This window comes from Panulirus ornatus, chromosome 63, assembly GCF_036320965.1.
Source record: "Panulirus ornatus isolate Po-2019 chromosome 63, ASM3632096v1, whole genome shotgun sequence".
Taxonomy (NCBI): domain Eukaryota; kingdom Metazoa; phylum Arthropoda; class Malacostraca; order Decapoda; family Palinuridae; genus Panulirus; species Panulirus ornatus.
In genome coordinates this window covers 27,459,239-27,486,596 of record NC_092286.1, presented here as the reverse complement: position 1 = coordinate 27,486,596, position 27,358 = coordinate 27,459,239, and the positions used below count along the sequence as shown (strand labels likewise).

At 41.8% G+C, this 27,358-nt stretch overlaps 1 protein-coding gene across 1 annotated transcript in view; it reads left to right on the top strand.

Moving 5' to 3' along the window:
* LOC139745978 (uncharacterized) overlaps positions 1–27,358 on the top strand; it is a 190,255-nt gene that overhangs the window by 67,968 nt on the left and 94,929 nt on the right. Inside the window, 2 exon segments of the mRNA XM_071656739.1 lie at positions 10,133–10,310; positions 19,493–19,690. Coding sequence (XP_071512840.1) covers positions 10,133–10,310; positions 19,493–19,690 — 376 coding nt within the window.

Below are 27,358 nucleotides of genomic sequence, written 5' to 3'. Positions count from 1 at the left end.
AACTTATGAGTAAATATGAGTAGTTTATGTCATTCTTCATCTGTTCCCAGCACTACCTTGCTAAATGGGGAAACAGTGGATAAGTACACAATTTGTATTTCAGTATCAAAACCTCAAGAGTTACACAAGTATTTTTTTCATTTCTAAGATAATCACATACTGAATCTGTGATCTGCGTACACCATAGTACAGGTACACCACCGAATTTCCAGCAACTGATGGTTCAGCACCTCCTTTAGTAAGGGAACCTGAAATTACCACAGCTACCAGCCTAGTTTACTGGGTGGCCACAGATGGCACTGCATGTAGAGTGTGCTTATTTACATTCTTTACACTGCACTTGTTGGTGGTGATACCGCAATTCTGTGAGATTCTTAGCTTATTTTGCTTAAATCTAACCCTAGCTATAGCTTCTAAGACATATGAGAGTGTCATTTGTGGTGTCAAACGTAAACACCAGTCCTTATTGATCCAAGATAAAGTAGGACTGTTGAAAGAAATGTACCGTGGGGTTTTGGTGCGTCTGCTGTGTGACATCTGCAGTATTGGTTCATCAACTGTTTATGATATAAAGAAGCAAAGAGAGAAAATATTGAAATTCTATGCAGACAACGATTCCAAGAAGCAAATGACGATTAGAAAAACTGTGAAAGATGGTAAGAGTACTGAGCACAATAGAGTGATGATGGATTGGTTTCAACAGTATCAGAGTGATGGAGTGGATTTGTCAGGTAGCATGATAATGGACCAGGCTAAGTTGTTCCATAAAGAACTTGAATTACAACATGAGCATGACTGTAGTGAAGGATGGCTTCAAAGATTCAAGAAGCATCATGGAATTTCCATGAATAAAGTGTGCAGAGAATAGTGGTCTGCAAATCACGAGGGAGGTGCTGAGTATGTGGACAAATTTGTGAAACTCGTAGCTGATGAGCACCTCAGTCCTGAGCAGGTGTATAAGTTCCTGTATTTCATTTATTTATTTAATTTACATTTAATATTTGTTTGAATTTCTAGCAGTCCATAGTATACTTTAGACACATGGGAGATGCATAATTAGTGGGTTAGAGGTGTGTTGATGAATTATTATTATGTGACCACAGTTGGTCCAACAAAATGGTTAATCCAGCAAGGCTTTGGAACCAAGAGTGCAAGAAAATCAGCGGTGCCTGTACTGCTCATTATTATTAAAGCTGCTGTTTTGAGACTAATAGTACCAAACAATGATGCTAATCTTTTCCAAAACCATTGAACTTCATAATAAAAGTCACAAGAAAGTCACCAGATCAATTCTCTGTGTCATGTTCAAAATACCTCTGTATAAGCACTGACCATTGAAAAAGTGGGAGGATAGTTGATGCATTGTAACTTCCTCTCCCTTAGCAAATTTGATACCCATGCACTTAATTGCTTTATCCTCTTAACCTTCCTTCTCTGAGTTCATGTGCTGTCAATGCTTTCAGTACAAATCGACCCACGAAAGAAACATAAGGGTTTGAAGCATGGAACACTGAGAGTCCCTTGGGCATTTTTCTTGATGATATTGTTAGTCCATCCTTCCCCTCTTTTTTGAAAAACTTTCCTAGACTGATGGTAACCATTATCATGATCTTCTTTCTTTCTTTTAAACTATTTGCCATTTCCCGCGTTGGCGAGGTAGCGTTAAGAACAGAGGACTGGGCCTTTTTTGGAATATCCTCACCTGGCCCCCTCTGTTCCTTCTTTTGGAAAATTAAAAAAAAAAAAACGAGAGGGGAGGATTTCCAGCCCCCCGCTCCCTCCCCTTTTAGTCGCCTTCTACGACACGCAGGGAATACGTGGGAAGTATTCTTAATCCCCTATCCCCTGTCTCCCGCGTTTGCGAGGTAGCGCAAGGAAACAGACGAAAGAAATGGCCCAACCCACCCCCATACACATGTATATACATATGTCCACACACGCAAATATACATACCTACACAGCTTTCCATGGTTTACCCCAGACGCTTCACATGCCCTGATTCAATCCACTGACAGCACTTCAACCCCGGTATACCACATCGATCCAATTCACTCTATTCCTTGCCCTCCTTTCACCCTCCTGCATGTTCAGGCCCCGATCACACAAAATCTTTTTCACTCCATCTTTCCACCTCCAATTTGGTCTCCCACTTCTCCTCGTTCCCTCCACCTCCGACACATATATCCTCTTGGTCAATCTTTCCTCACTCATTCTCTCCATGTGCCCAAACCATTTCAAAAACCCCTCTTCTGCTCTCTCAACCACGCTCTTTTTATTCCCACACATCTCTCTTACCCTTACGTTACTTACTCGATCAAACCACCTCACACCACACATTGTCCTCAAACATCTCATTTCCAGCACATCCATCCTCCTGCGCACAACTCTATCCGTAGCCCACGCCTCGCAACCATACAACATTGTTGGAACCACTATTCCTTCAAACATACCCATTTTTGCTTTCCGAGATAATGTTCTCGACTTCCACACATTCTTCAAGGCTCCCAGGATTTTCGCCCCCTCCCCCACCCTATGATCCACTTCCGCTTCCATGGTTCCATCCGCTGCCAGATCCACTCCCAGATATCTAAAACACTTTACTTCCTACAGTTTTTCTCCATTCAAACTTACCTCCCAATTGACTTGACCCTCAACCCTACTGTACCTAATAACCTTGTTCTTATTCACATTTACTCTTAACTTTCTTCTTTCACACACTTTACCAAACTCAGTCACCAGCTTCTGCAGTTTCTCACATGAATCAGCCACCAGCGCTGTATCATCAGCGAACAACAACTGACTCACTTCCCAAGCTCTCTCATCCCCAACAGACTTCATACTTGCCCCTCTTTCCAAAACTCTTGCATTTACCTCCCTAACAACCCCATCCATAAACAAATTAAACAACCATGGAGACATCACACACCCCTGCCGCAAACCTACATTCACTGAGAACCAATCACTCTCCTCTCTTCCTACACGTACACATGCCTTACATCCTCGATAAAAACTTTTCACTGCTTCTAACAACTTGCCTCCCACACCATATATTCTTAATACCTTCCACAGAGCATCTCTATCAACTCTATCATAAGCCTTCTCCAGATCCATAAATGCTACATACAAATCCATTTGCTTTTCTAAGTATTTCTCACATACATTCTTCAAAGCAAACACCTGGTCCACACATCCTCTACCACTTCTGAAACCACACTGCTCTTCCCCAATCTGATGCTCTGTACATGCCTTCACCCTCTCAATCAATACCCTCCCATATAATTTACCAGGAATACTCAACAAACTTATATCTCTGTAATTTGAGCACTCACTCTTATCCCCTTTGCCTTTGTACAATGGCACTATGCACGCATTCTGCCAATCCTCAGGCACCTCACCATGAGTCATACATACATTAAATAACCTTACCAACCAGTCAATAATACAGTCACTCCCTTTTTTAATAAATTCCACTGCAATACCATCCAAACCTGCTGCCTTGCCGGCTTTCATCTTCCGCAAAGCTTTTACTACTTCTTCTCTGTTTACCAAATCATTTTCCCTAACCCTCTCACTTTGCACACCACCTCAACCAAAACACCCAATATCTGCCACTCTATCATCAAACACATTCAACAAACCTTCAAAATACTCACTCCATCTCCTTCTCACATCCCCACTACTTGTTATCACCTCCCCATTTGCGCCCTTCACTGAAGTTCCCATTTGCTCCCTTGTCTTACGCACTTTATTTACCTCCTTCCAGAACATCTTTTTATTCTCCCTAAAATTTAATGATACTCTCTCACCCCAACTCTCATTTGCCCTCTTTTTCACCTCTTGCACCTTTTTCTTGACCTCCTGTCTCTTTCTTTTATACATCTCCCACTCAATTGCATTTTTTCCCTGCAAAAATCGTCCAAATGCCTCTCTCTTCTCTTTCACTAATAATCTTACTTCTTCATCCCACCACTCACTACCCTTTCTAATCAACACACCTCCCACTCTTCTCATGCCACAAGCATCTTTTGTGCAATCCATCACTGATTCCCTAAATACATCCCATTCCTCCCCCACTCCCCTTACCTCCATTGTTCTCACCTTTTTCCATTCTGTACTCTGTCTCTCCTGGTACTTCCTCACACAAGTCTCCTTCCCAAGCTCACTTACTCTCACCACCCTCTTCACCCCAACATTCACTCTTCTTGACATCCATATATGTATTATTATATTTTGCTATGTCGCTGTCTCCCTCTTTAGCGAGATAGCTCAAGGAAACTGACGAAAGAATGGCCCAACCCACCCTCATACACATGTATATACATACACATCCACACACACAAATATACATACCTATACATCTCAACATATACATATATATACACACACAGATATATACATATATACACATGTACATAATTCATACTGTCTGCCTTTATTCATTCCCATCACCACCCTGCCACACATGAAATAAAAACCCCCTCCCCCCTCATGTGTACGAGGTAGCACTAGGAAAAGACAACAAAGGCCACATTCGTTCACACTCAGTCTCTAGCTGTCATGTAATAATGCACTGAAACCACAGCTCCCTTTCCATATCCAGGCCCTGCAGAACTTTCCATGGTTTACCCTAGACACTTCACATGCCCTGGTTCAATCCATTGACAGCACGTCGACCCCGATATACCACATCGTTCCAATGCACTCTATTCCTTGCACGCCTTTCACCCTCCTGCATGTTCAGGCCCCGATCACTCAAAATCTTTTTCACTCCATCTTTCCACCTCCAATTTGGTCTCCCACTTCTCCTCGTTACCCCCACCTCTGACACATATATCCTCTTGGTCAATCTTTCCTCACTCATTCTCTCCATGTGACCAAACCATTTCAAAACACCCTCTTCTGCTCTCTCAACCATGCTCTTTTTATTTCCACACATCTCTCTTACCCTTACATTACTTGCTCGATCAAACCACCTCACACCACATATTGTCCTCAAACATCTCATTTCCAACACATTCACCCTCCTGCGCACAACTCTATCCGTAGCCCACACCTCGCAGCCATACAACATTGTTGGAACCACTATTCCTTCAAACATACCCATTTTTGCTTTCCGAGATAATGTTCTTGACTTCCAAACATTCTTCAAGGCTCCCAGAATTTTCGCCCCCTCCCCCACCCTATGATTCACTTCCACTTCCATGGTTCCATCCGCTGCCAGATCCACTCCCAGATATCTAAAACACTTTACTTCCTCCAGTTTTTCTCCATTCAAACTTACCTCCCAACTGACTTGACCCTCAACCCTACTGTACCTAATATTATTACCTTGCTCTTATTCACATTTACTCTTAACTTTCTTCTTTCACACACTTTACCAAACTCAGTCACCAGCTTCTGCAGTTTCTCACATGAATCAGCCACCAGCGCTGTATCATCAGCGAACAACAACTGACTCACTTCCCAAGCTCTCTCATCCACAACAGACTGCATACCTGCCCCTCTTTCCAAAACTCTTGCATTCACCTTCCTAACAACCCCATCCATAAACAAATTAAACAACTGTGGAGACATCACACACCCCTGCTGCAAACCTACATTCACTGAGAACCAATCACTTTCCTCTCTTCCTACACGTAAACATGCCTTACATCCTCGATAAAAACTTTTCACTGCTTCTAACACCTTGCCTCACCACACCATATATTCTTAATACCTTCCACAGAGCATCTCTATCAACTCTATCATATGCCTTCTCCAGATCCATAAATGCTACATACAAATCCATTTGCTTTTCTAAGTATTTCTCACATACATTCTTCAAAGCAAACACCTGGTCCACACGTCCTCTACCACTTCTGAAACCACACTGCTCTTCCCCAATCTGATGCTCTGTACATGCCTTCACCCTCTCAATCAATTCCCTCCTATATGATTTCCCAGGAATACTCAACAAACTTATACCTCTGTAATTTGAGCACTCTTTTTTATCCCCTTTGCCTTTGCACAATGGCACTATGCAAGCATTCCGCCAATCCTCAGGCACCTCACCATGAATCATACATACATTAAATAACCTTATCAACCAGTCAACAATACAGTCACCCCCTTTTTTAATAAATTCCACTGCAATACCATCCAAACCCACTGCCTTGCTGACTTTCATCTTCCACAAAACTTTTACTACCTCTTCTATGTTTACCAAATCATTCTCCCTAACCCTCTCACTTTGCACACCACCTTGACCAAAACATCCTATATCTGCCACCATATCATCAGACACATTCAACAAACCTTCAAAATACTCACTCCATCTCCTTCTCACATCACCACTACTTGTTATCACCTCCCCATTAGCCCCCTTCACTGAAGTTCCCAGTGATTCCCTTGTCTTACGCGCTTTATTTACCTCCTTCTAAAACATCTTTTTATTCTCCCTAGAATTTAATGATACTCTCTCACCCCAACTCTCATTTGCCCTCTTTTTCACCTCTTGCACCTTTCTCTTGACCTCCTGCCTCTTTCTTTTATACATCTCCCACTCATTTGCATTATTCCCCTGCAAAAATTGTCCAAATGCCTCTCTGTTCTCTTTCACTATCTTACTTCTTCATCCCACCACTCACTACCCTTTCTAATCTGCCCACCTCCCACGCTTCTCATGCCACAAGCATCTTTTGTGTAAGCCATCACTGCTTCCCGAAATGCATCCCATTCCTCCCCCACTTCCCTTATCTCCTTTGTTTTCACCTTTTTCCATTCTGTACTCATTCTCTCCTGGCACTTCCTCACACAAGTCTCCTTCCCAAGCTCACTTACTCTCACCACTCTCTTCACCCCAACATTCTCTCTTCTTGACATCCATATATGTATTATTATATTTTGCTATGTCGCTGTCTCCCTCTTTAGCGAGATAGCTCAAGGAAACTGACGAAAGAATGGCCCAACCCACCCTCATACACATGTATATACATACACATCCACACACACAAATATACATACCTATACATCTCAACATATACATATATATACACACACAGATATATACATATATACACATGTACATAATTCATACTGTCTGCCTTTATTCATTCCCATCACCACCCTGCCACACATGAAATAAAAACCCCCTCCCCCCTCATGTGTACGAGGTAGCACTAGGAAAAGACAACAAAGGCCACATTCGTTCACACTCAGTCTCTAGCTGTCATGTAATAATGCACTGAAACCACAGCTCCCTTTCCATATCCAGGCCCTGCAGAACTTTCCATGGTTTACCCTAGACACTTCACATGCCCTGGTTCAATCCATTGACAGCACGTCGACCCCGATATACCACATCGTTCCAATGCACTCTATTCCTTGCACGCCTTTCACCCTCCTGCATGTTCAGGCCCCGATCACTCAAAATCTTTTTCACTCCATCTTTCCACCTCCAATTTGGTCTCCCACTTCTCCTCGTTACCCCCACCTCTGACACATATATCCTCTTGGTCAATCTTTCCTCACTCATTCTCTCCATGTGACCAAACCATTTCAAAACACCCTCTTCTGCTCTCTCAACCATGCTCTTTTTATTTCCACACATCTCTCTTACCCTTACATTACTTGCTCGATCAAACCACCTCACACCACATATTGTCCTCAAACATCTCATTTCCAACACATTCACCCTCCTGCGCACAACTCTATCCATAGCCCACACCTCGCAGCCATACAACATTGTTGGAACCACTATTCCTTCAAACATACCCATTTTTGCTTTCCGAGATAATGTTCTTGACTTCCAAACATTCTTCAAGGCTCCCAGAATTTTCGCCCCCTCCCCCACCCTATGATTCACTTCCACTTCCATGGTTCCATCCGCTGCCAGATCCACTCCCAGATATCTAAAACACTTTACTTCCTCCAGTTTTTCTCCATTCAAACTTACCTCCCAACTGACTTGACCCTCAACCCTACTGTACCTAATATTATTACCTTGCTCTTATTCACATTTACTCTTAACTTTCTTCTTTCACACACTTTACCAAACTCAGTCACCAGCTTCTGCAGTTTCTCACATGAATCAGCCACCAGCGCTGTATCATCAGCGAACAACAACTGACTCACTTCCCAAGCTCTCTCATCCACAACAGACTGCATACCTGCCCCTCTTTCCAAAACTCTTGCATTCACCTTCCTAACAACCCCATCCATAAACAAATTAAACAACTGTGGAGACATCACACACCCCTGCTGCAAACCTACATTCACTGAGAACCAATCACTTTCCTCTCTTCCTACACGTAAACATGCCTTACATCCTCGATAAAAACTTTTCACTGCTTCTAACACCTTGCCTCACCACACCATATATTCTTAATACCTTCCACAGAGCATCTCTATCAACTCTATCATATGCCTTCTCCAGATCCATAAATGCTACATACAAATCCATTTGCTTTTCTAAGTATTTCTCACATACATTCTTCAAAGCAAACACCTGGTCCACACGTCCTCTACCACTTCTGAAACCACACTGCTCTTCCCCAATCTGATGCTCTGTACATGCCTTCACCCTCTCAATCAATTCCCTCCTATATGATTTCCCAGGAATACTCAACAAACTTATACCTCTGTAATTTGAGCACTCTTTTTTATCCCCTTTGCCTTTGCACAATGGCACTATGCAAGCATTCCGCCAATCCTCAGGCACCTCACCATGAATCATACATACATTAAATAACCTTATCAACCAGTCAACAATACAGTCACCCCCTTTTTTAATAAATTCCACTGCAATACCATCCAAACCCGCTGCCTTGCTGACTTTCATCTTCCACAAAACTTTTACTACCTCTTCTATGTTTACCAAATCATTCTCCCTAACCCTCTCACTTTGCACACCACCTTGACCAAAACATCCTATATCTGCCACCATATCATCAAACACATTCAACAAACCTTCAAAATACTCACTCCATCTCCTTCTCACATCACCACTACTTGTTATCACCTCCCCATTAGCCCCCTTCACTGAAGTTCCCAGTGATTCCCTTGTCTTACGCGCTTTATTTACCTCCTTCTAAAACATCTTTTTATTCTCCCTAGAATTTAATGATACTCTCTCACCCCAACTCTCATTTGCCCTCTTTTTCACCTCTTGCACCTTTCTCTTGACCTCCTGCCTCTTTCTTTTATACATCTCCCACTCATTTGCATTATTCCCCTGCAAAAATTGTCCAAATGCCTCTCTGTTCTCTTTCACTATCTTACTTCTTCATCCCACCACTCACTACCCTTTCTAATCTGCCCACCTCCCACGCTTCTCATGCCACAAGCATCTTTTGTGTAAGCCATCACTGCTTCCCGAAATGCATCCCATTCCTCCCCCACTTCCCTTATCTCCTTTGTTTTCACCTTTTTCCATTCTGTACTCATTCTCTCCTGGCACTTCCTCACACAAGTCTCCTTCCCAAGCTCACTTACTCTCACCACTCTCTTCACCCCAACATTCTCTCTTCTTTTCTGAAAACCTCTACAAATCTTCACCTTTGCCTCCACAAGATAATGATCAGATATCCCTTCAGTTGCACCTCTCAGCACATTAACATCCAGAAGTCTCTCTTTTGCGCACCTATCAATTAACACATAATCCAATAACGCTGTCTGGCCATCTTTCCTACCTACATACGTATACTTATGTATATCTCTCTTTTCAAACCGTATTCTGATATTTATGAGGCAGGTTGGTACCGACAACCAGGAGACAGCGATGTCGCCAATTAGTGGAGGTAGGTGGTTGGTTGATGGGCAGATCCAGGCCAAGCCGTGGGCTACTATCATTGAAAATGTGGGAAGTGAGGTAGTAGAAGCATTTACCTTACCAAAGGTCAGTGGAGTTGAGAAGTTTCTGACCCTTGGGAATCTCAAAGATTCTTAAGGCTTGAGGGACACCCTTCCAGAAAATAGAGGTTTTCTTTCTTCAGTACTTACAAATATTTCATAAATAAGTTGTTTGAGGACTTAAAATGACCTTGTATGACATTTTTGTCTTTATTGTCAGAACATATTGCTTTTTGTTCATGATTTTTCAAAAAATTAAAAATCTTTGTAACTAAAAATCTTACATTTTGACTTTTTTTTTCAGTAGCCCACAGAGAGGTTCATATTACAGTTATGAGACCCAGTCCTTGGACTCCAACAGTAGCATCTTGGCAGGCATAACATCAATTAATCCTCACAGTAAACATGACAAAAACTTTACCAAGCTTCACAAATGGGCTCACCTGGGAGACAATGCAAAGCTCAAGAAATTCATTAAGAAGGTTTGTCACAGTCATAATTATTTTTTCTTTCCAAAATGTTAGATGGTCAATTCAAAGAATTTCAAAAGTCCATCAAAGGGGACTACATGAATATTAATAAAAACTCAAATGAAATTTTGTTGATTCAATTACCATTCTCTGTTCCCCACTTTTTACATTATTTAACTGCATTACTGACCAGCCTTTGAGATAAATTTCTTTTGTAATCTTTGTGCCAACAAACTCAGCCAGTCATGAATCAAATGTAATCCTTGAACAGCACCTAAGACACACTACATGAGAATTCACATATATATATAGGCAGGAGGTCAAGAGAAAGGTGCAAGAGGGGAAAAAGAGGGCAAATGAGAGTTGGGGTGAGAGAGTATCATTAAATTTTAGGGAGAATAAAAAGATGTTCTGGAAGGAGGTAAATAAAGTGCGTAAGACAAGGGAGCAAATGGGAACTTCAGTGAAGGGGGCTAATGTGGAGGTGATAACTAGTAGTGGTGATGTGAGGAGATGGAGTGAGTATTTTGAAGGTTTGTTGAATGTGTTTGATGATAGAGTGGCAGATATAAGGTGTTTTGGTCGAGGTGGTGTGCAAAGTGAGAGGGTTAGGGAAAATGATTTGGTAAACAGAGAAGAGGTAGTAAAAGCTTTGCGGAAGATGAAAGTCAGCAAGGCAGTGGGTTTGGATGGTATTGCAGTGGAATTTATTAAAAAGGGGGGTGACTGTATTGTTGACTGGTTGATAAGGTTATTTAATGTATGTATGACTCATGGTGAGGTGCCTGAGGATTGGCAGAATGCTTGCATAGTGCCATTGTACAAAGGCAAAGGGGACAAGAGTGAGTGCTCAAATTACAGAGGTATAAGTTTGTTGAGTATTCCTGGTAAATTATATGGGAGGGTATTGATTGAGAGGGTGAAGGCATGTACAGAGCATCAGATTGGGGAAGAGCAGTGTGGTTTCAGAAGTGCTAGAGGATGTGTGGATCAGGTGTTTGCTTTGAAGAATGTATGTGAAAAATACTTAGAAAAGCAAACGGATTTGTATGTAGCATTTATGGATCTGGAGAAGGCATATTATAGAGTTGATAGAGATGCTCTGTGGAAGGTATTAAGAATATATGGTGTGGGAGGCAAGTTGTTAGAAGCAGTGAAAAGTTTTTATCGAGGATGTAAGGCATGTGTACGTGTAGGAAGAGAAGAAAGTGATTGGTTCTCAGTGAATGTAGGGTTGCGGCAGGGGTGTGTGATGTCTCCATGGTTGTTTAATTTGTTTATGGATGGGGTTGTTAGGGAGGTGAATGCAAGAGTTTTGGAAAGAGGGGCAAGTATGAAGTCTGTTGGGGATGAGAGAGCTTGGGAAGTGAGTCAGTTGTTGTTCGCTGATGATACAGCGCTGGTGGCTGATTCATGTGAGAAACTGCAGAAGCTGGTGACTGAGTTTGGTAAAGTGTGTGAAAGAAGAAAGTTAAGAGTAAATGTGAATAAGAGCAAGGTTATTAGGTACAGTAGGGTTGAGGGTCAAGTCAATTGGGAGGTAAGTTTGAATGGAGAAAAACTGGAGGAAGTAAAGTGTTTTAGATATCTGGGAGTGGATCTGGCAGCGGATGGAACCATGGAAGCAGAAGTGGATCATAGGGTGGGGGAGGGGGCGAAAATCCTGGGAGCCTTGAAGAATGTGTGGAAGTCGAGAACATTATCTCGGAAAGCAAAAATGGGTATGTTTGAAGGAATAGTGGTTCCAACAATGTTGTATGGTTGCGAGGCGTGGGCTACGGATAGAGTTGTGCGCAGGAGGATGGATGTGCTGGAAATGAGATGTTTGAGGACAATGTTTGGTGTGAGGTGGTTTGATCGAGTAAGTAATGTAAGGGTAAGAGAGATGTGTGGGAATAAAAAGAGCGTGGTTGAGAGAGCAGAAGAGGGTGTTTTGAAATGGTTTGGGCACATGGAGAGAATGAGTGAGGAAAGATTGACCAAGAGGATATATGTGTCGGAGGTGGAGGGAACGAGAAGTGGGAGACCAAATTGTGCAGGAGAGTGAAAGGAGGGCAAGGAATAGAGTGAATTGGATCGATGTGGTATACCGGGGTTGACGTGCTGTCAGTGGATTAAAACAGGGCATGTGAAGCGTCTGGGGTAAACCATGGAAAGCTGTGTAGGTATGTATATTTGCGTGTGTGGACGTATGTATATACATGTGTATGGGGGTGGGTTGGGCCATTTCTTTCGTCTGTTTCCTTGCGCTACCTCGCAAATGCGGGAGACAGCGACAAAGCAAAAAAAAAGAATATATATATATATTTTGTACATTGTGAGGTTCCTGAGGATTGGCAGAATGCCTCTATAATGCCATTGTGTTAAGGGAGGGGACAAGCATTGAAATAATATGGTAATGTGGCAGTTGAGGGTATATGAAGGGGATATAAAGATGGAGTAGCCGGGGCTAAATAAGATGGCAAGTAAGAGTTGGGGTGAATGAGCATCAGCAGATTTCATTAAGTATAAGAAAATGTTTTGGAAAGAGGCTAACATTGCAAGAAAAACGGGAACAAATGGGAACATTGGTGAAGGGTTAAATGGGAAGTAGTAAAAGGCAGAAATGAGGTGCAAAGGAGATGGCTTGAGTGTTTTGAAGGGCTGTTAGATGTATCTGATGGTAGGTTGGCATATGAAATGTTTTGGACGTGGATTTTTATGAAGTGAGAAAGTAATGGAAGGTAGCTGGGTGAAAAGTCAAGACGTGGTGAAAGCATTGCACATGAAAAGCCTTGTGAAAAATGAAGTGCAGAAAGCAACTGATTTTGATGGGATTGCAGTTGGATTTCTAAAGAAAGGGGTGGCTGTATTATTGACTGGATAGTTCATGATGAGGTGCCTAAGGATTAACAGAATGTTTGTTTAGTGCCACTGTTTAACTGTAAAGGGGAACAAAAATTAATGTTCATATAAGATGCAAATATGTTGAGCGTGGCTGGTAAGTTGTATGGGAGAGTGGTGATTAAGCAGGTGGTGGCATGCACAGTTTCAGCATTTTTCTGTCTGTACTGTACAAGGAGGGACTTTTCCACTTTTGAGACCCCATCTCTTGAACATTCTCCACTATCATACAACCTCTTAAATTTATGAACGCTGTCTGCATTAACCACATCCTGTCATTTTGTTCCATTCATCCACTACTCTTTTACTATAAAACTATTTCATTGCATCCTTATTAACGAATTTTCGTTCATAATTTAATATTATGACTTTGTTTGTTCTATCCTTACATCTCTCGAAATGTTCATGTCCACCTCAACCTTTTTTTTAAATCTTAAAGGTTGTGATCAGGTCACTCCTTATTCTCCTCACTCCTCCTTCTGTAACTTGACTCTCAAGTCTAGTACGATCTTTGCTGGCTTTCTCTGGACCTTCATTATGAGCTCTTTATGCTCATTTAGGTGCAGTGACCAATCTGTAGAAGCAAATTGGAATTAGCCTTATATAGATTATGAATAGCTTGCTAAATAATTCCTTATCCATATATTTGAAAGCTATTCTAATATTTACCAGCAGACATATTGAAGCCATCTTTAGCTTTGTCCCATCCTCGATACTTGACATTTGCTGGGTTGAATTTCATCAACCACATTTTAGACCAATTTTGGGGTCTATTTAGGTTCTTTTGTAAGTTGATGCTATCCTCTTTGCTTTTCACTTCCCTCATGATTTTTGCACATATGCAACCATATTCAGGTAGGATTCTATACCTTCAGACAAGTCATTCACATAGACCAAGAAGAGTAAGGGCCAAGAACTGAACCCCCCAACACTCCACCGGTCACCTCAACCCATCTGGAAAAGGCTCACCTAACATGCATCATGTGCTTCCTCCCACTGAGATGATCTTCTATCCATTGTAGGAGTTTCCTCCTTATTTCTGCCTAATGATCCCGCTTCTTAATCAGCCTCCCACACATTACAGTGTCAAATGTTTACTGGCAGTGCAGATACAGACAATTCACTTGGCTTTCCCTGTTGTCCACAATTGAGTACTCTTTTGTAAAACTTTAAGAGGTTAGTTACAAATGACTTTTCAATAAAACCATGCTGTCACTCACTTAGAAAATTTCTCTTACATAGAAAGTCATTGTGTGTATATATATATATATATATATATATATATATATATATATATATATATATGGGAGCGGGGGGCTGGAAATCCTCCCCTCTCATTTTTTTTTAAATTTTCCAAAAGAAGGAACAGAGAAGGGGGCCATATGAGGATATTCCCTCAAAGGCCCAGTCCTCTGTTCTTAACGCTACCTCGCTAATGCGGGAAATGGCGAATAGTATGAAAAAAAAAAAAAGAAAAAAAAAAGAAAGTCATCCACTTGGTTTCTAATCATCTTTTCTCATTGGTGAGACCAGTTTGTAGTTCAGTGCCTTTTCCCAGTCTCCTTTCTTGTATATATGTATGGCATCTACCCTTTTCCTTTCCCTTGGACTTTTGCCTCTCTCGCAAGTCACTTTCAGCAGTAATTCAGTTGGTTTATGCAGCGTATCTGTACATATCTTTAGCAGATATGGTGAAATGTCATCAGGACCATGAACCTTGTATGGGTCAAGTCCTTTTAGTATTCCGTTATATCTCTTTTAGAAATCTCATTGATTTTCGAAACCTCCCCTGTTCTATCTCCTGGTGTCGGGAATATAGTGTTTTCTGCTGGGAAAAGCACTTTTGAACATGTTATTCAGTTCCTCGTTATCCTTACGTCATCCTCTACAATTATTCCCTCTGAATCCCTTACCCTGATTAGCTGCTCATTGACTGACAAATGACTCCATGAATTTATGGAAAAGTTTTGGATTTTCACCTGCCTTGTCCACAATGTTCTTTTCAAGGTTTCTTTGTTCCTCCTTTCTCATCCTGGTATACTCATTCTATGCTTTCTTACACCTTGCAAATGCTGGCTGGCTGGAGTGCCGACTATATCTTTGCCACCGCACATCTCAAAGCTCCTCTGCTTTCTGACACTGTAATTAATGACTTCCTCTCTCTTTTTACCATTCTCTCTGTATTTCAGGCTTGAGTTACCTATGCCTTTACTCACTCACTGTAAATTTCCCCTGAAACTCGCACCACAAAGCCCTGGTTCCCACCAGCTGAACTCCAATTCCCAGTCTCCATTACCATAGAAATTACTGATGTTCTTGTAGTCTCCTTTTCATGTCTTGTCTCATCTCTTTTATTTATGTTTTTTTACTAGATATTCAAACTTGAGCATAGCATGATCACTTCATCCAATGGTTTATATCACATATAATGTTCTCCCTGCAGGGAGAGAACATTATATGTGCTCATCCTTATATGTGCTCATCCTCCTCAAAGGCTTGGATTGGGGTGTCTAAATGTGTGTGGATGTAACCAAGATGAGAAAAAAGAAGAGATAGGTAGTATGTTTCAGGAAAGGAACCTGGAAGATTTGGTTCTGAGTGAAACGAAGCTCAAGGGTACAGGGGAAGAGTGGTTTGGGAATGTTTTGGAAGTAAAGTAAGGGGTTGGTGAGAGGACAAGAGCAAAAGAAGGAGTAGTACTACCTCTGGCAATCCCTCCAGCAATTTTTAGTATGTATTCCCTCCCTTTTTCCCATTTCTTCCTTATCTGGAATGGCTACATGTGTCTCAAACATTTTAAACCTTACTGACTGATAGCTGTGGGGTGAAGAGAGTGGTGAGAGTAAGTGAGCTTGGAAAGGAGACTTGTGTGAGGAAGTACCAGGAGTTATTGTGTGCAGAATGGCAAAAGGTGAGAGCAAATGACGTAAGGGGAAAGGGAAAGGAATGGGATATATTTAGGGAAGCAGTGATTAGTGAGAGGACAAGAGCAAGGGAAGGAGTAGCAGTACTCCTGAAACAGGAGTTGTGGGAGTACGTGATAGAATGTAAGAAAGTAAATTCTCGATTAATATGGGTAAAACTGAAAGTTGATGGAGAGAGATGGGTGATTATTGGTGCATATGCACCTGGGCATGAGAAGAAAGATCATGAAAGGCAAGTGTTTTGGGAGCAGCTGAATGAGTGTGTTAGTGGTTTTGATGCACGAGACCGGGTTATAGTGATGGGTGATTTGAATGCAAAGGTGAGTAATGTGGCAGTTGAGGGAATAATTGGTATACATGGGGTGTTCAGTGTTGTAAATGGAAATGGTGAAGAGCTTGGAGATTTATGTGCTGAAAAAGGACTGATGATTGGGAATACCTGGTTTAAAAAGCGAGATATACATAAGTATACTTATGTAAGAGAAGAGGTAGTAAAAGCTTTGCGGAAGATGAAAGCCGGCAAGGCAGCAGGTTTGGATGGTATTGCAGTGGAATTTATTAAAAAAGGGGGTGACTGTATTGTTGACTGGTTGGTAAGGTTATTTAATGTATGTATGACTCATGGTGAGGTGCCTGAGGATTGGCGGAATGCGTGCATAGTGCCATTGTACAAAGGCAAAGGGGATAAGAGTGAGTGCTCAAATTACAGAGGTATAAGTTTGTTGAGTATTCTGGCAAATTATATGGGAGGGTATTGATTGAGAGGGTGAAGGCATGTACAGAGCATCAGATTGGGGAAGAGCAGTGTGGTTTCAGAAGTGGTAGAGGATGTGTGGATCAGGTGTTTGCTTTGAAGAATGTATGTGAGAAATACTTAGAAAAGCAAATGGATTTGTATGTAGCATTTATGGATCTGGAGAAGGCATATGATAGAGTTGATAGAGATGCTCTGTGGAAGGTATTAAGAATATATGGTGTGGGAGGCAAGTTGATAGAAGCAGTGAAAAGTTTTTATCGAGGATGTAAGGCATGTGTACGTGTAGGAAGAGAGGAAAGTGATTGGTTCTCAGTGAATGTAGGTTTGCGGCAGGGGTGTGTGATGTCTCCATGGTTGTTTAATTTGTTTATGGATGGGGTTGTTAGGGAGGTGAATGCAAGAGTTTTGGAAAGAGGGGCAAGTATGAAGTCTGTTGGGGATGAGAGAGCTTGGGAAGTGAGTCAGTTGTTGTTCGCTGATGATACAGCGCTGGTGGCTGATTCATGTGAGAAACTGCAGAAGCTGGTGACTGAGTTTGGTAAAGTGTGTGAAAGAAGAAAGTTAAGAGTAAATGTGAATAAGAGCAAGGTTATTAGGTACAGTAGGGTTGAGGGTCAAGTCAATTGGGAGGTGAGTTTGAATGGAGAAAAACTGGAAGAAGTGAAGTGTTTTAGATATCTGGGAGTGGATCTGGCAGCAGATGGAACCATGGAAGCGGAAGTGGATCATAGGGTGGGGGAGGGGGCGAAAATTCTGGGAGCCTTGAAGAATGTGTGGAAGTCGAGAACATTATCTCGGAAAGCAAAAATGAGTATGTTTGAAGGAATAGTGGTTCCAACAATGTTGTATGGTTGCGAGGCGTGGGCTATGGATAGAGTTGTGCGCAGGAGGATGGATGTGCTGGAAATGAGATGTTTGAGGACAATGTGTGGTGTGAGGTGGTTTGAGCAAGGAAGTAACGTAAGGGTAAGAGAGATGTGTGGAAATAAAAAGAGCGTGGTTGAGAGAGCAGAAGAGGGTGTTTTGAAATGGTTTGGGCACATGGAGAGAATAAGTGAGGAAAGATTGACCAAGAGGATATATGTGTCGGAGGTGGAGGGAACGAGGAGAAGAGGGAGACCAAATTGGAGGTGGAAAGATGGAGTGAAAAAGATTTTGTGTGATCGGGGCCTGAACATGCAGGAGGGTGAAAGGAGGGCAAGGAATAGAGTGAATTGGAGCGATGTGGTATACCGGGGTTGACGTGCTGTCAGTGGATTGAATCGGGGCATGTGAAGCGTCTGGGGTAAACCATGGAAAGCTGTGTAGGTATGTATATTTTGCGTGTGTGGACGTATGTATATACATGTGTATGGGGGTGGGTTGGGCCATTTCTTTCGTCTGTTTCCTTGCGCTAACTTGCAAACGCGGGAGACAGCGACAAAGCAAAAAAAAAAAAAAAAAAAGGGCTGAGGGTCAAGTCAATTGGGAGGAAAGTTTGAATGAAGAAAAACTGGAGGAAGTGATGCGTTTTAGATATCTGGGAGTGGATTTGGCATTGGATGGAACCATGGAAGTGGAAGTGAGTCACAGGGTGGTGGAAGGGGCGAAGGTTCTGGGAGTGTTGAAGAATATGTGGAAGGCAAGAACGTTATCTCAGAGAGCAAAAATGAGTATGTTTGAAGGAATAGTGGTTCCAACAGTGTTATATGGTTGCAAGGCATGGGCTATAGATAGGGTTGTGCAGAGGAGGGTGGATGTGATGGAAATGAGATGTTTGAGGACAATATGTGGTGTGAGGTGGTTTGATCGAGTAAGTAATGAAAGGGTAAGAGAGATGTGTGGTAATAAAAAGAGTGTGGTTGAGGGAGCAGAAGAGCTTGTATTGAAATGGTTTGGTCACATGGAGAGAATGAGTGAGGAAAGATTGACAAAGAGGATATATGTGTCAGAGGTGGAAGGAACGAGGAGAAATGGGAGACCAAATTGGAGGTGGAAGGATGGAGTGAAAAAGATTTTGAGCTATCGGGGCCTGAACATACAGGAGGGTGAAAGGCATGCAAGGAATAGAGTGAATTGGAACAATGTGGTGTACTGGGGTCAATGTGCTATCAGTGGATTGAACTAGAGCATGTAAAGTGTCTGGGGTAAACCATGGAAAGTTTTGTAGGGCCTGGATGTGGAAAGGAAGCCATGGTTTCGGTGCATTGTACATAACGGTTAGAGACTGAGTGTGAATGAATGTGGCCTTTGGTGTCTTTTCCTAGCACGACCTTGTGCATGCGTGGGGAGAAGGGGGTGCTATTTCATATGTGGTGGGGTGGTGACAGGAATGGATGAAAGCCGCAAGTATGAATATGTACATGTGTATATATGTATATGCCTGTGTATGTATACGTTGAAATATATAGGTATGTATATGTGTGTGTGTGTGTGTGTGTGGGCGTTTATGTATATACATGTGTATGTGGGTGGGTTGGGCCATTATTTCATCTGTTTCCTTGCACTACCTCACTGACACAGGAGGCATCGACTGGATATGAAATAACAATAATAAGCTATGCGTTCCATTACTTTTTTCCTATATGTTCAGTTTTTGTAGAATTGATTTTGATATATTATTTGAAAGATAATATCTCATTATTTACCAGGTACCTGTTGATGCTCAAGACAGTGAAGGCAAGACTGCTCTGCATCATGCAGCAGCTCAGGGCCACAGGGATGCTGTGCTCTTTTTGTTGGGCAGCAAGAGTAATGTGGACATGAGGGACAACCTTGGCATGACACCACTTCTCAGAGCAGTGGAAAGAGCACAGTTACATATTGTTCAAATGTTACTCCAAAGACATGTAAGCTTAATGAAGCATTAAGAATTTTAATGTTTTTGATGTAAACTAGAGCTTAGCTTTGTCAAATTGTCAGGCAAGGTAATTGGAGAAATATTAGTAGTACCCACTGAATCACAAAGCAAAAGGATGCCCAAGTCTTGTCCATTTAGGCACTAGATTCAAAGTAAACTTTAAGTCATTAATACCCCCATTCATGATGCCATTGTAGTCCCAGCTTTTGTTCAGAGATTTTCACCTCTAACTTGAATCGCTTCTATGGCGAGCTTGTATCACTAATACCAAATATCCTGCATTAAAACTGCCGATACATTTCTGTACATGCCCCCAAAACACTCAACACTCTTCAACACTTTTCATGTGGCCAGGTGCATCAGCACTAATAATCACCCACCTCTCTCAATCGACTTTCATTTTTACCCATACCTGTCTGGAGCTCACTTGCTTAACCTTTCTCACACATTTCCACAACTCATCCTTTAGTAGAAGTACTACACCTTCCATAGTTCTTGCCCTCACATTAAGCCCTAACTTTACCTGAAAGACATTTCCAAATCATTCTTTACCCTTCCCTTTGAACTTTGTTACACTCATAGCTCAAAAATCTAGATTTCTCTTCATCAGACATAACACCTATCTCTTTCTCCTCATGTTTTTGTCCCAAAACACTCAGACACCCTAGCCTGAGCCATCTAAGAGGAATAGCACTCCTCTGTTTTCTATTCTATCATTTAGAAATCTATAAAATGAAGAGTAGGGTGTACAACCCCCATCTGCTTCATTTAGTAGCCTTTTATGACCCACATAAAATATGTGAGTAGTATACTCTCTTTCTAAATAGGGAAACAGAAGGAATCAAGCAGGGAGTCCTCATCCTCTTCAAAGGCTCAGACTGGGGTGTGTCTGAGTGTGTGTGGATGTAACCAAGATAAGAAGTAAAAAAAGATAGGTACTATGTTTGAGGAAAGATACCTGGATGTTTTGGCTCTGAGTGAAACAAGGCTCAAGAGTAAAGGGGAAGAATGGTTTGGAAAAGTCTTGGGAGTAAAGTCAGGGGTTGGTGAGAGGGCAAGAACTAAGGAAGGAGTAGCACCACTCCTGAGGCAGAAGTTGTGGGAGTGTATGATATAGTGTAAGAAAATGAATTCTAGATTGATGTGGATGGAGAGAGATGGGTGATTGTTGGTGCTTATGTATCCGGTCATGAGAAGAAAGATCATGAGAGGAAAGTGTTTTGGGAGCAACTGAGTGAGTGTGTCAGCAGCTTTGGTTCACGAGACCAGGTATTAGCGATAGGTGATTTAAATGCAAAGGTGAGTAATGTAGCCAATGTGGGTATAACTGGTGTACATGGTGTATTCAGTATTGCGAATGGAAATGGTGAAGAGCTTATGGATTTGCATCCCGAAAAAAGACTGGTGATTGGGAATACCTGGTTTAAAAAGAGAGATATACATAAGTATATGTATGTAAGTAGGAGAGATAGTCAGAGAGCATTATTGGATTATGTGTTAATTGATAGGCATGTAAAAGAGAGACTTTTGGATGTTAATGTATTGAGAGGGGCAGTAGGAGCGATGTTTGATCACTATCTTGTGGAGGCAAAGGTAAAGATTTGTAGAGGTTTTCAAAAAGGAAGAGAGAATGTTGAGAAGAGAGTGGTCAGAGTAAGTGAACTCAGAAAGAAGACTTGTGTGAGGAAGTTCCAGGAGAGATTGAGTGTAGAATGGCAAAAGGTGAGAGCAAATAACATGAGAGGAGTGGGTAAGGATTGGGATGTTTTTAGGGAAGCAGTGATGGCTTGTGCGAAAGATGCATGTGGCATGAGAAAGGTGGGAGTTTGGCAGATTAGGAAGGGTAGTGAGTGGTGGGATAAAGAAGTGAAGTTGTTTGTGAAAGAGGAAAAAGAGACATTTGAATGATACTTACAGGGAAGGAGTGCACATGAATGGGAGATTTTTTTTTTTTTTTTTTTTTTGCTTTGTCGGTCTCCCGCGTTTGCGAGGTAGCGCAAGGAAACAGACGAAAGAAATGGCCCAACCCACCCCCATACACATGTATATACATACGTCCACACACGCAAATATACATACCTACACAGCTTTCCATGGTTTACCCCAGATGTTTCACATGCCTCGATTCAATCCACTGACAGCACGTCAACCCCGGTATACCACATCGCTCCAATTCACTCTATTCCTTGCCCTCCTTTCACCCTCCTGCATGTTCAGGCCCCGATCACACAAAATCTTTTTCACTCCATCTTTCCACCTCCAATTTGGTCTCCCTCTTCTCCTCGTTCCCTCCACCTCCGACACATATATCCTCTTGGTCAATCTTTCCTCACTCATTCTCTCCATGTGCCCAAACCATTTCAAAACACCCTCTTCTGCTCTCTCAACCACGCTCTTTTTATTTCCACACATCTCTCTCACCCTTACGTTACTTACTCGATCAAACCACCTCACACCACACATTGTCCTCAAACATCTCATTTCCAGCACATCCATCCTCCTGCGCACAACTCTATCCATAGCCCACACCTCGCAACCATACAACATTGTTGGAACCACTATTCCTTCAAACATACCCATTTTTGCTTTCCGAGATAATGTTCTCGACTTCCACACATTCTTCAAGGCTCCCAGAATTTTCGCCCCCTCCCCCACCCTATGATCCACTTCCGCTTCCATGGTTCCATGCGCTGCCAGATCCACTCCCAGATATCTAAAACACTTCACTTCCTCCAGTTTTTCTCCATTCAAACTCACCTCCCAATTGACTTGACCCTCAACCCTACTGTACCTAATAACCTTGCTCTTATTCACATTTACTCTTAACTTTCTTCTTTCACACAATTTACCAAGTCAAGAAAGGGTGATGGGTTGAAAAAGAGGGCAAATGAGAGTTGGGGTGAGAGAGTATCATTAAACTCTAGGGAGAATAAAGAGATTTTTGGAAGGAGGTAAATAATGTGCAACAGACAAGAGAACAAAAGGGAACATTGGTGAAGGACCAAGGGGGGAAGCAAAAACAGGTAGTGATGGAGTGAGGAGATGGATTGCTGATGATAGAGGAGACTGTGATTTTCAGGTGTCTAAGGCTATGGGAGTTAAGGAGGGATCAAAGATTTTGGAAAAGTCAGATGTCAAAGCAATAGGAATGATAGTTTTAGAAGAGTCAGAATAGTCACCCTTGTTAGGGATGGGATGCATCAGTGAATACTCTCAAGGAGAAGGAAAAGTTTTGGTTTTTAAACAGAAACAGATGAGAAGCACAGGTACAAGTTCAGAGGCGCACCCTTTCACTACACGGGGATTTATGCCATCAGGACCATGACCCTGTTTGTGTCTAGAGAAAAAAGCACTTTTTCCGACAGTCTGAAAAGAGATTACAAGAAAAGGCATAGGATTAGTAAGAGGAGTATCATGGAGTTAAGGAATGTTAGTCATCCAAGGTGGAGAAACAGAAACAAAAGAGAATTGTTTTGTCTATGGGAGAGGACAGCTATAGTACTATCAGAACAGAAAAGTGAAGGAGAGGTAGAGTGACAGAAGTTGTTAGAGATGCCCTTAGCTAAAGACCATTAAGGCCTATCAAAGGACAATGAGGAAGATTATCGCAATTCCTTTGCAAAAAGGAATGCTTTCACCTCATAGGTACTGTGCCTGCAGGAATTACAGGTAGTGATAAAAGCTGAATGTGTGAGTGTGTTAGAGGTGGAGGAAGCAAGAAGGGGGAAGACTGGAATGGAGGTGGAAAGATTGAGTGAAATGGGCTTTAAAGATCAGCAGGGTGAAAGGTGTGCAAGGGATAGAGTGAACTAGAGCACTGTGATATACAGGGGTGGTGTGCTATCAGAGCTGAATCAGGGCATATGAAGTGGTCAGGGGAAACCATGGAAAGGTTTGTGGTGCTTGGCTTTGGTTTCAGTGTATTATACATGACAAACTGATGAGTAAATATGAGTAGTTTATGTCATTCTTCATCTGTTCCCAGCACTACCTTGCTAAATGGGGAAACAGTGGATAAGTACACAATTTGTATTTCAGTATCAAAACCTCAAGAGTTACACAAGTATTTTTTTCATTTCTAAGATAATCACATACTGAATCTGTGATCTGCGTACACCATAGTACAGGTACACCACCGAATTTCCAGCAACTGATGGTTCAGCACCTCCTTTAGTAAGGGAACCTGAAATTACCACAGCTACCAGCCTAGTTTACTGGGTGGCCACAGATGGCACTGCATGTAGAGTGTGCTTATTTACATTCTTTACACTGCACTTGTTGGTGGTGATACCGCAATTCTGTGAGATTCTTAGCTTATTTATTCTTTAAATCTAACCCTAGCTATAGCTTCTAAGACATATGAGAGTGTCATTTGTGGTGTCAACGTAAACACCAGTCCTTATTGATCCAAGATAAAGTAGGACTGTTGAAAAAAATGTACCGTGGGGTTTTTGGTGCGTCTGCTGTGTGACATCTGCAGTATTGGTTCATCAACTGTTTATGATATAAGAAGCAAAGAGAGAAAATATTGAAATTCTATGCAGACAACGATTCCAAGAAGCAAATGACGATTAGAAAAACTGTGAAAGATGGTAAGAGTACTGAGCACAATAGAGTGATGATGGATTGGTTTCAACAGTATCAGAGTGATGGAGTGGATTTGTCAGGTAGCATGATAATGGACCAGGCTAAGTTGTTCCATAAAGAACTTGAATTACAACATGAGCATGACTGTAGTGAAGGATGGCTTCAAAGATTCAAGAAGCATCAGGAATTTGCCATGAATAAGTGTGCAGAGAATAGTGGTCTGCAAATCACGAGGGAGGTGCTGAGTATGTGGACAAATTTGTGAAACTCGAGCTGATGAGCACCTCAGTCCTGAGCAGGTGTATAAGTTCCTGTATTTCATTTATTTATTTAATTTACATTTAATATTTGTTTGAATTTCTAGCAGTCCATAGTATACTTTAGACACATGGGAGATGCATAATTAGTGGGTTAGAGGTGTGTTGATGAATTATTATTATGTGACCACAGTTGGTCCAACAAAATGGTTAATCCAGCAAGGCTTTGGAACCAAGAGTGCAAGAAAATCAGCGGTGCCTGTACTGCTCATTATTATTAAAGCTGCTGTTTTGAGACTAATAGAAACCAAACAAGGATGCAACTTTCCCAAAAAAAACCATTGAACTTCAAAATTAAAAAGTTCCAAGAAAAGTCCCCAATAAAATTTCTCTGTGTCTTTTCAAAATACCTCTGTTTTAAGCACGGGACCATTGAAAAAGTGGGGGGGATATTTGATGCTTTTGTAACTTCCTCTCCCTTAGCAAATTTGATCCCCCTTTGCATTTAAATTGCTTTATCCTTTTAAACCCTTTTCCCTTCTCTGAGTTCATGTGCTGTCAATGTTTTTCCGTACAAATCGACCCACGAAAAAACAAAAGGGGTTTTGGAAGCATGGAACACTGGAGTCCCTTGGGCATTTTTCTTTGTTTAAATATTTGTTAGTCCCACCCCTTCCCCCTCTTTTTTGAAAAAACTTTCCTAACTGGGGGTTTATCTATTTTTTTTTTTTTAAATTTTTGATTTTTGGGGGGATTAAGAAAGGGTTTTTTAAAAGGGGAAAATTAAAAAAAAAAAAAACAAGGGGGGAATTCTCCCCCCCCCTTTCCCCCCTTTTACCCCTTTTAAACCCCTATTTTCCCCATTTCCCCCCTTTAAAGGTAGCGCAAGGAAACAGACGAAAAAAAATGGCCCAAACCCCCCCCATACACATTATATTTCATATGTCCCCACACAAAGCCCAAAAATACAAAACCTACACAGCTTTCCATGGTTTACCCCAGACGCTTTACATGCCCTGATTCAATCCACTGACAGCACTTCAACCCCCTTATACCACATCGTTCCAATGCACTCTATTCCTTGCCCTCCTTTCACCCTCCTGCATGTTCAGGCCCCGATCACTCAAAATCTTTTTCACTCCATCTTTTCCACCTCCAATTTGGTCTCCACTTCTCCTCGTTACCCCACCTCTGACACATATATCCTCTTGGTCAATCTTTCCTCACTCATTCTCTCCATGTGCCCAAACCATTTCAAAAACCCCTCTTCTGCTCTCTCAACCATGCTCTTTTTATTTCCACACATCTCTCTTACCCTTACATTACTTGCTCGATCAAACCACCTCACACCACATATTGTCCTCAAACATCTCATTTCCAACACATTCACCCTCCTGCGCACAACTCTATCCAACCCACACCTCGGCAGCCATAAAACATTGTTGGAACCACTATTCCTTCAAACATACCCATTTTTGCTTTCCGAGATAATGTTCTTGACTTCCAAACATTCTCAAGGCTCCCAGAATTTTCGCCCCCTCCCCCACCCTATGATTCACTTCCACTTCCATGGTTCCATCCGCTGCCAGATCCACTCCCATATATCTAAAACACTTTACTTCCTCCAGTTTTTCTCCATTCAAACTTACCTCCCAACTGACTTGACCCTCAACCCTACTGTACCTAATATTATTACCTTGCTCTTATTCACATTTACTCTTAACTTTCTTCTTTCACACACTTTACCAAACTCAGTCACCAGCTTCTGCAGTTTCTCACATGAATCAGCACCAGCGCTGTATCATCAGCGAACAACAACTGACTCACTTCCCAAGCTCTCTCATCCACAACAAGACTGCATACCTGCCCCTCTTTCCAAAACTCTTGCATTTACCTCCCTAACAACCCCATCCATAAACAAATTAAACAACTGTGGAGACATCACACACCCTGCTGCAAGCCTACATTCACTGAGAACCAATCACTTTCCTCTCTTCCTACACGTACACATGCCTTACATCCTCGATAAAAACTTTTCACTGCTTCTAACACCTTGCCTCACCACACCATATATTCTTATACCTTCCACAGAGCATCTCTATCAACTCTATCATATGCCTTCTCCAGATCCATAAATGCTACATACAAATCCATTTGCTTTTCTAAGTATTTCTCACATACATTCTTCAAAGCAAACACCTGGTCCACACGTCCTCTACCACTTCTGAAACCACACTGCTCTTCCCCAATCTGATGCTCTGTACATGCCTTCACCCTCTCAATCAATACCCTCCCATATAATTTACCAGGAATACTCAACAAACTTATACCTCTGTAATTTGAGCACTCTTTTTTATCCCCTTTGCCTTTGTACAATGGCACTATGCAAGCATTCCGCCAATCCTCAGGCACCTCACCATGAATCATACATACATTAAATAACCTTACCAACCAGTCAATAATACAGTCACTCCCTTTTTTAATAAATTCCACTGCAATACCATCCAAACCCGCTGCCTTGCTGACTTTCATCTTCCACAAAACTTTACTACCTCTTCTATGTTTACCAAATCATTCTCCCTAACCCTCTCACTTTGCACACCACCTTGACCAAAACATCCTATATCTGCCACCATATCATCAGACACATTCAACAAACCTTCAAAATACTCACTCCATCTCCTTCTCACATCACCACTACTTGTTATCACCTCCCCATTAGCCCCCTTCACTGAAGTTTCCCAGTGATTCCCTTGTCTTACGCACTTTATTTACCTCCTTCTAAAACATCTTTTTATTCTCCCTAGAATTTA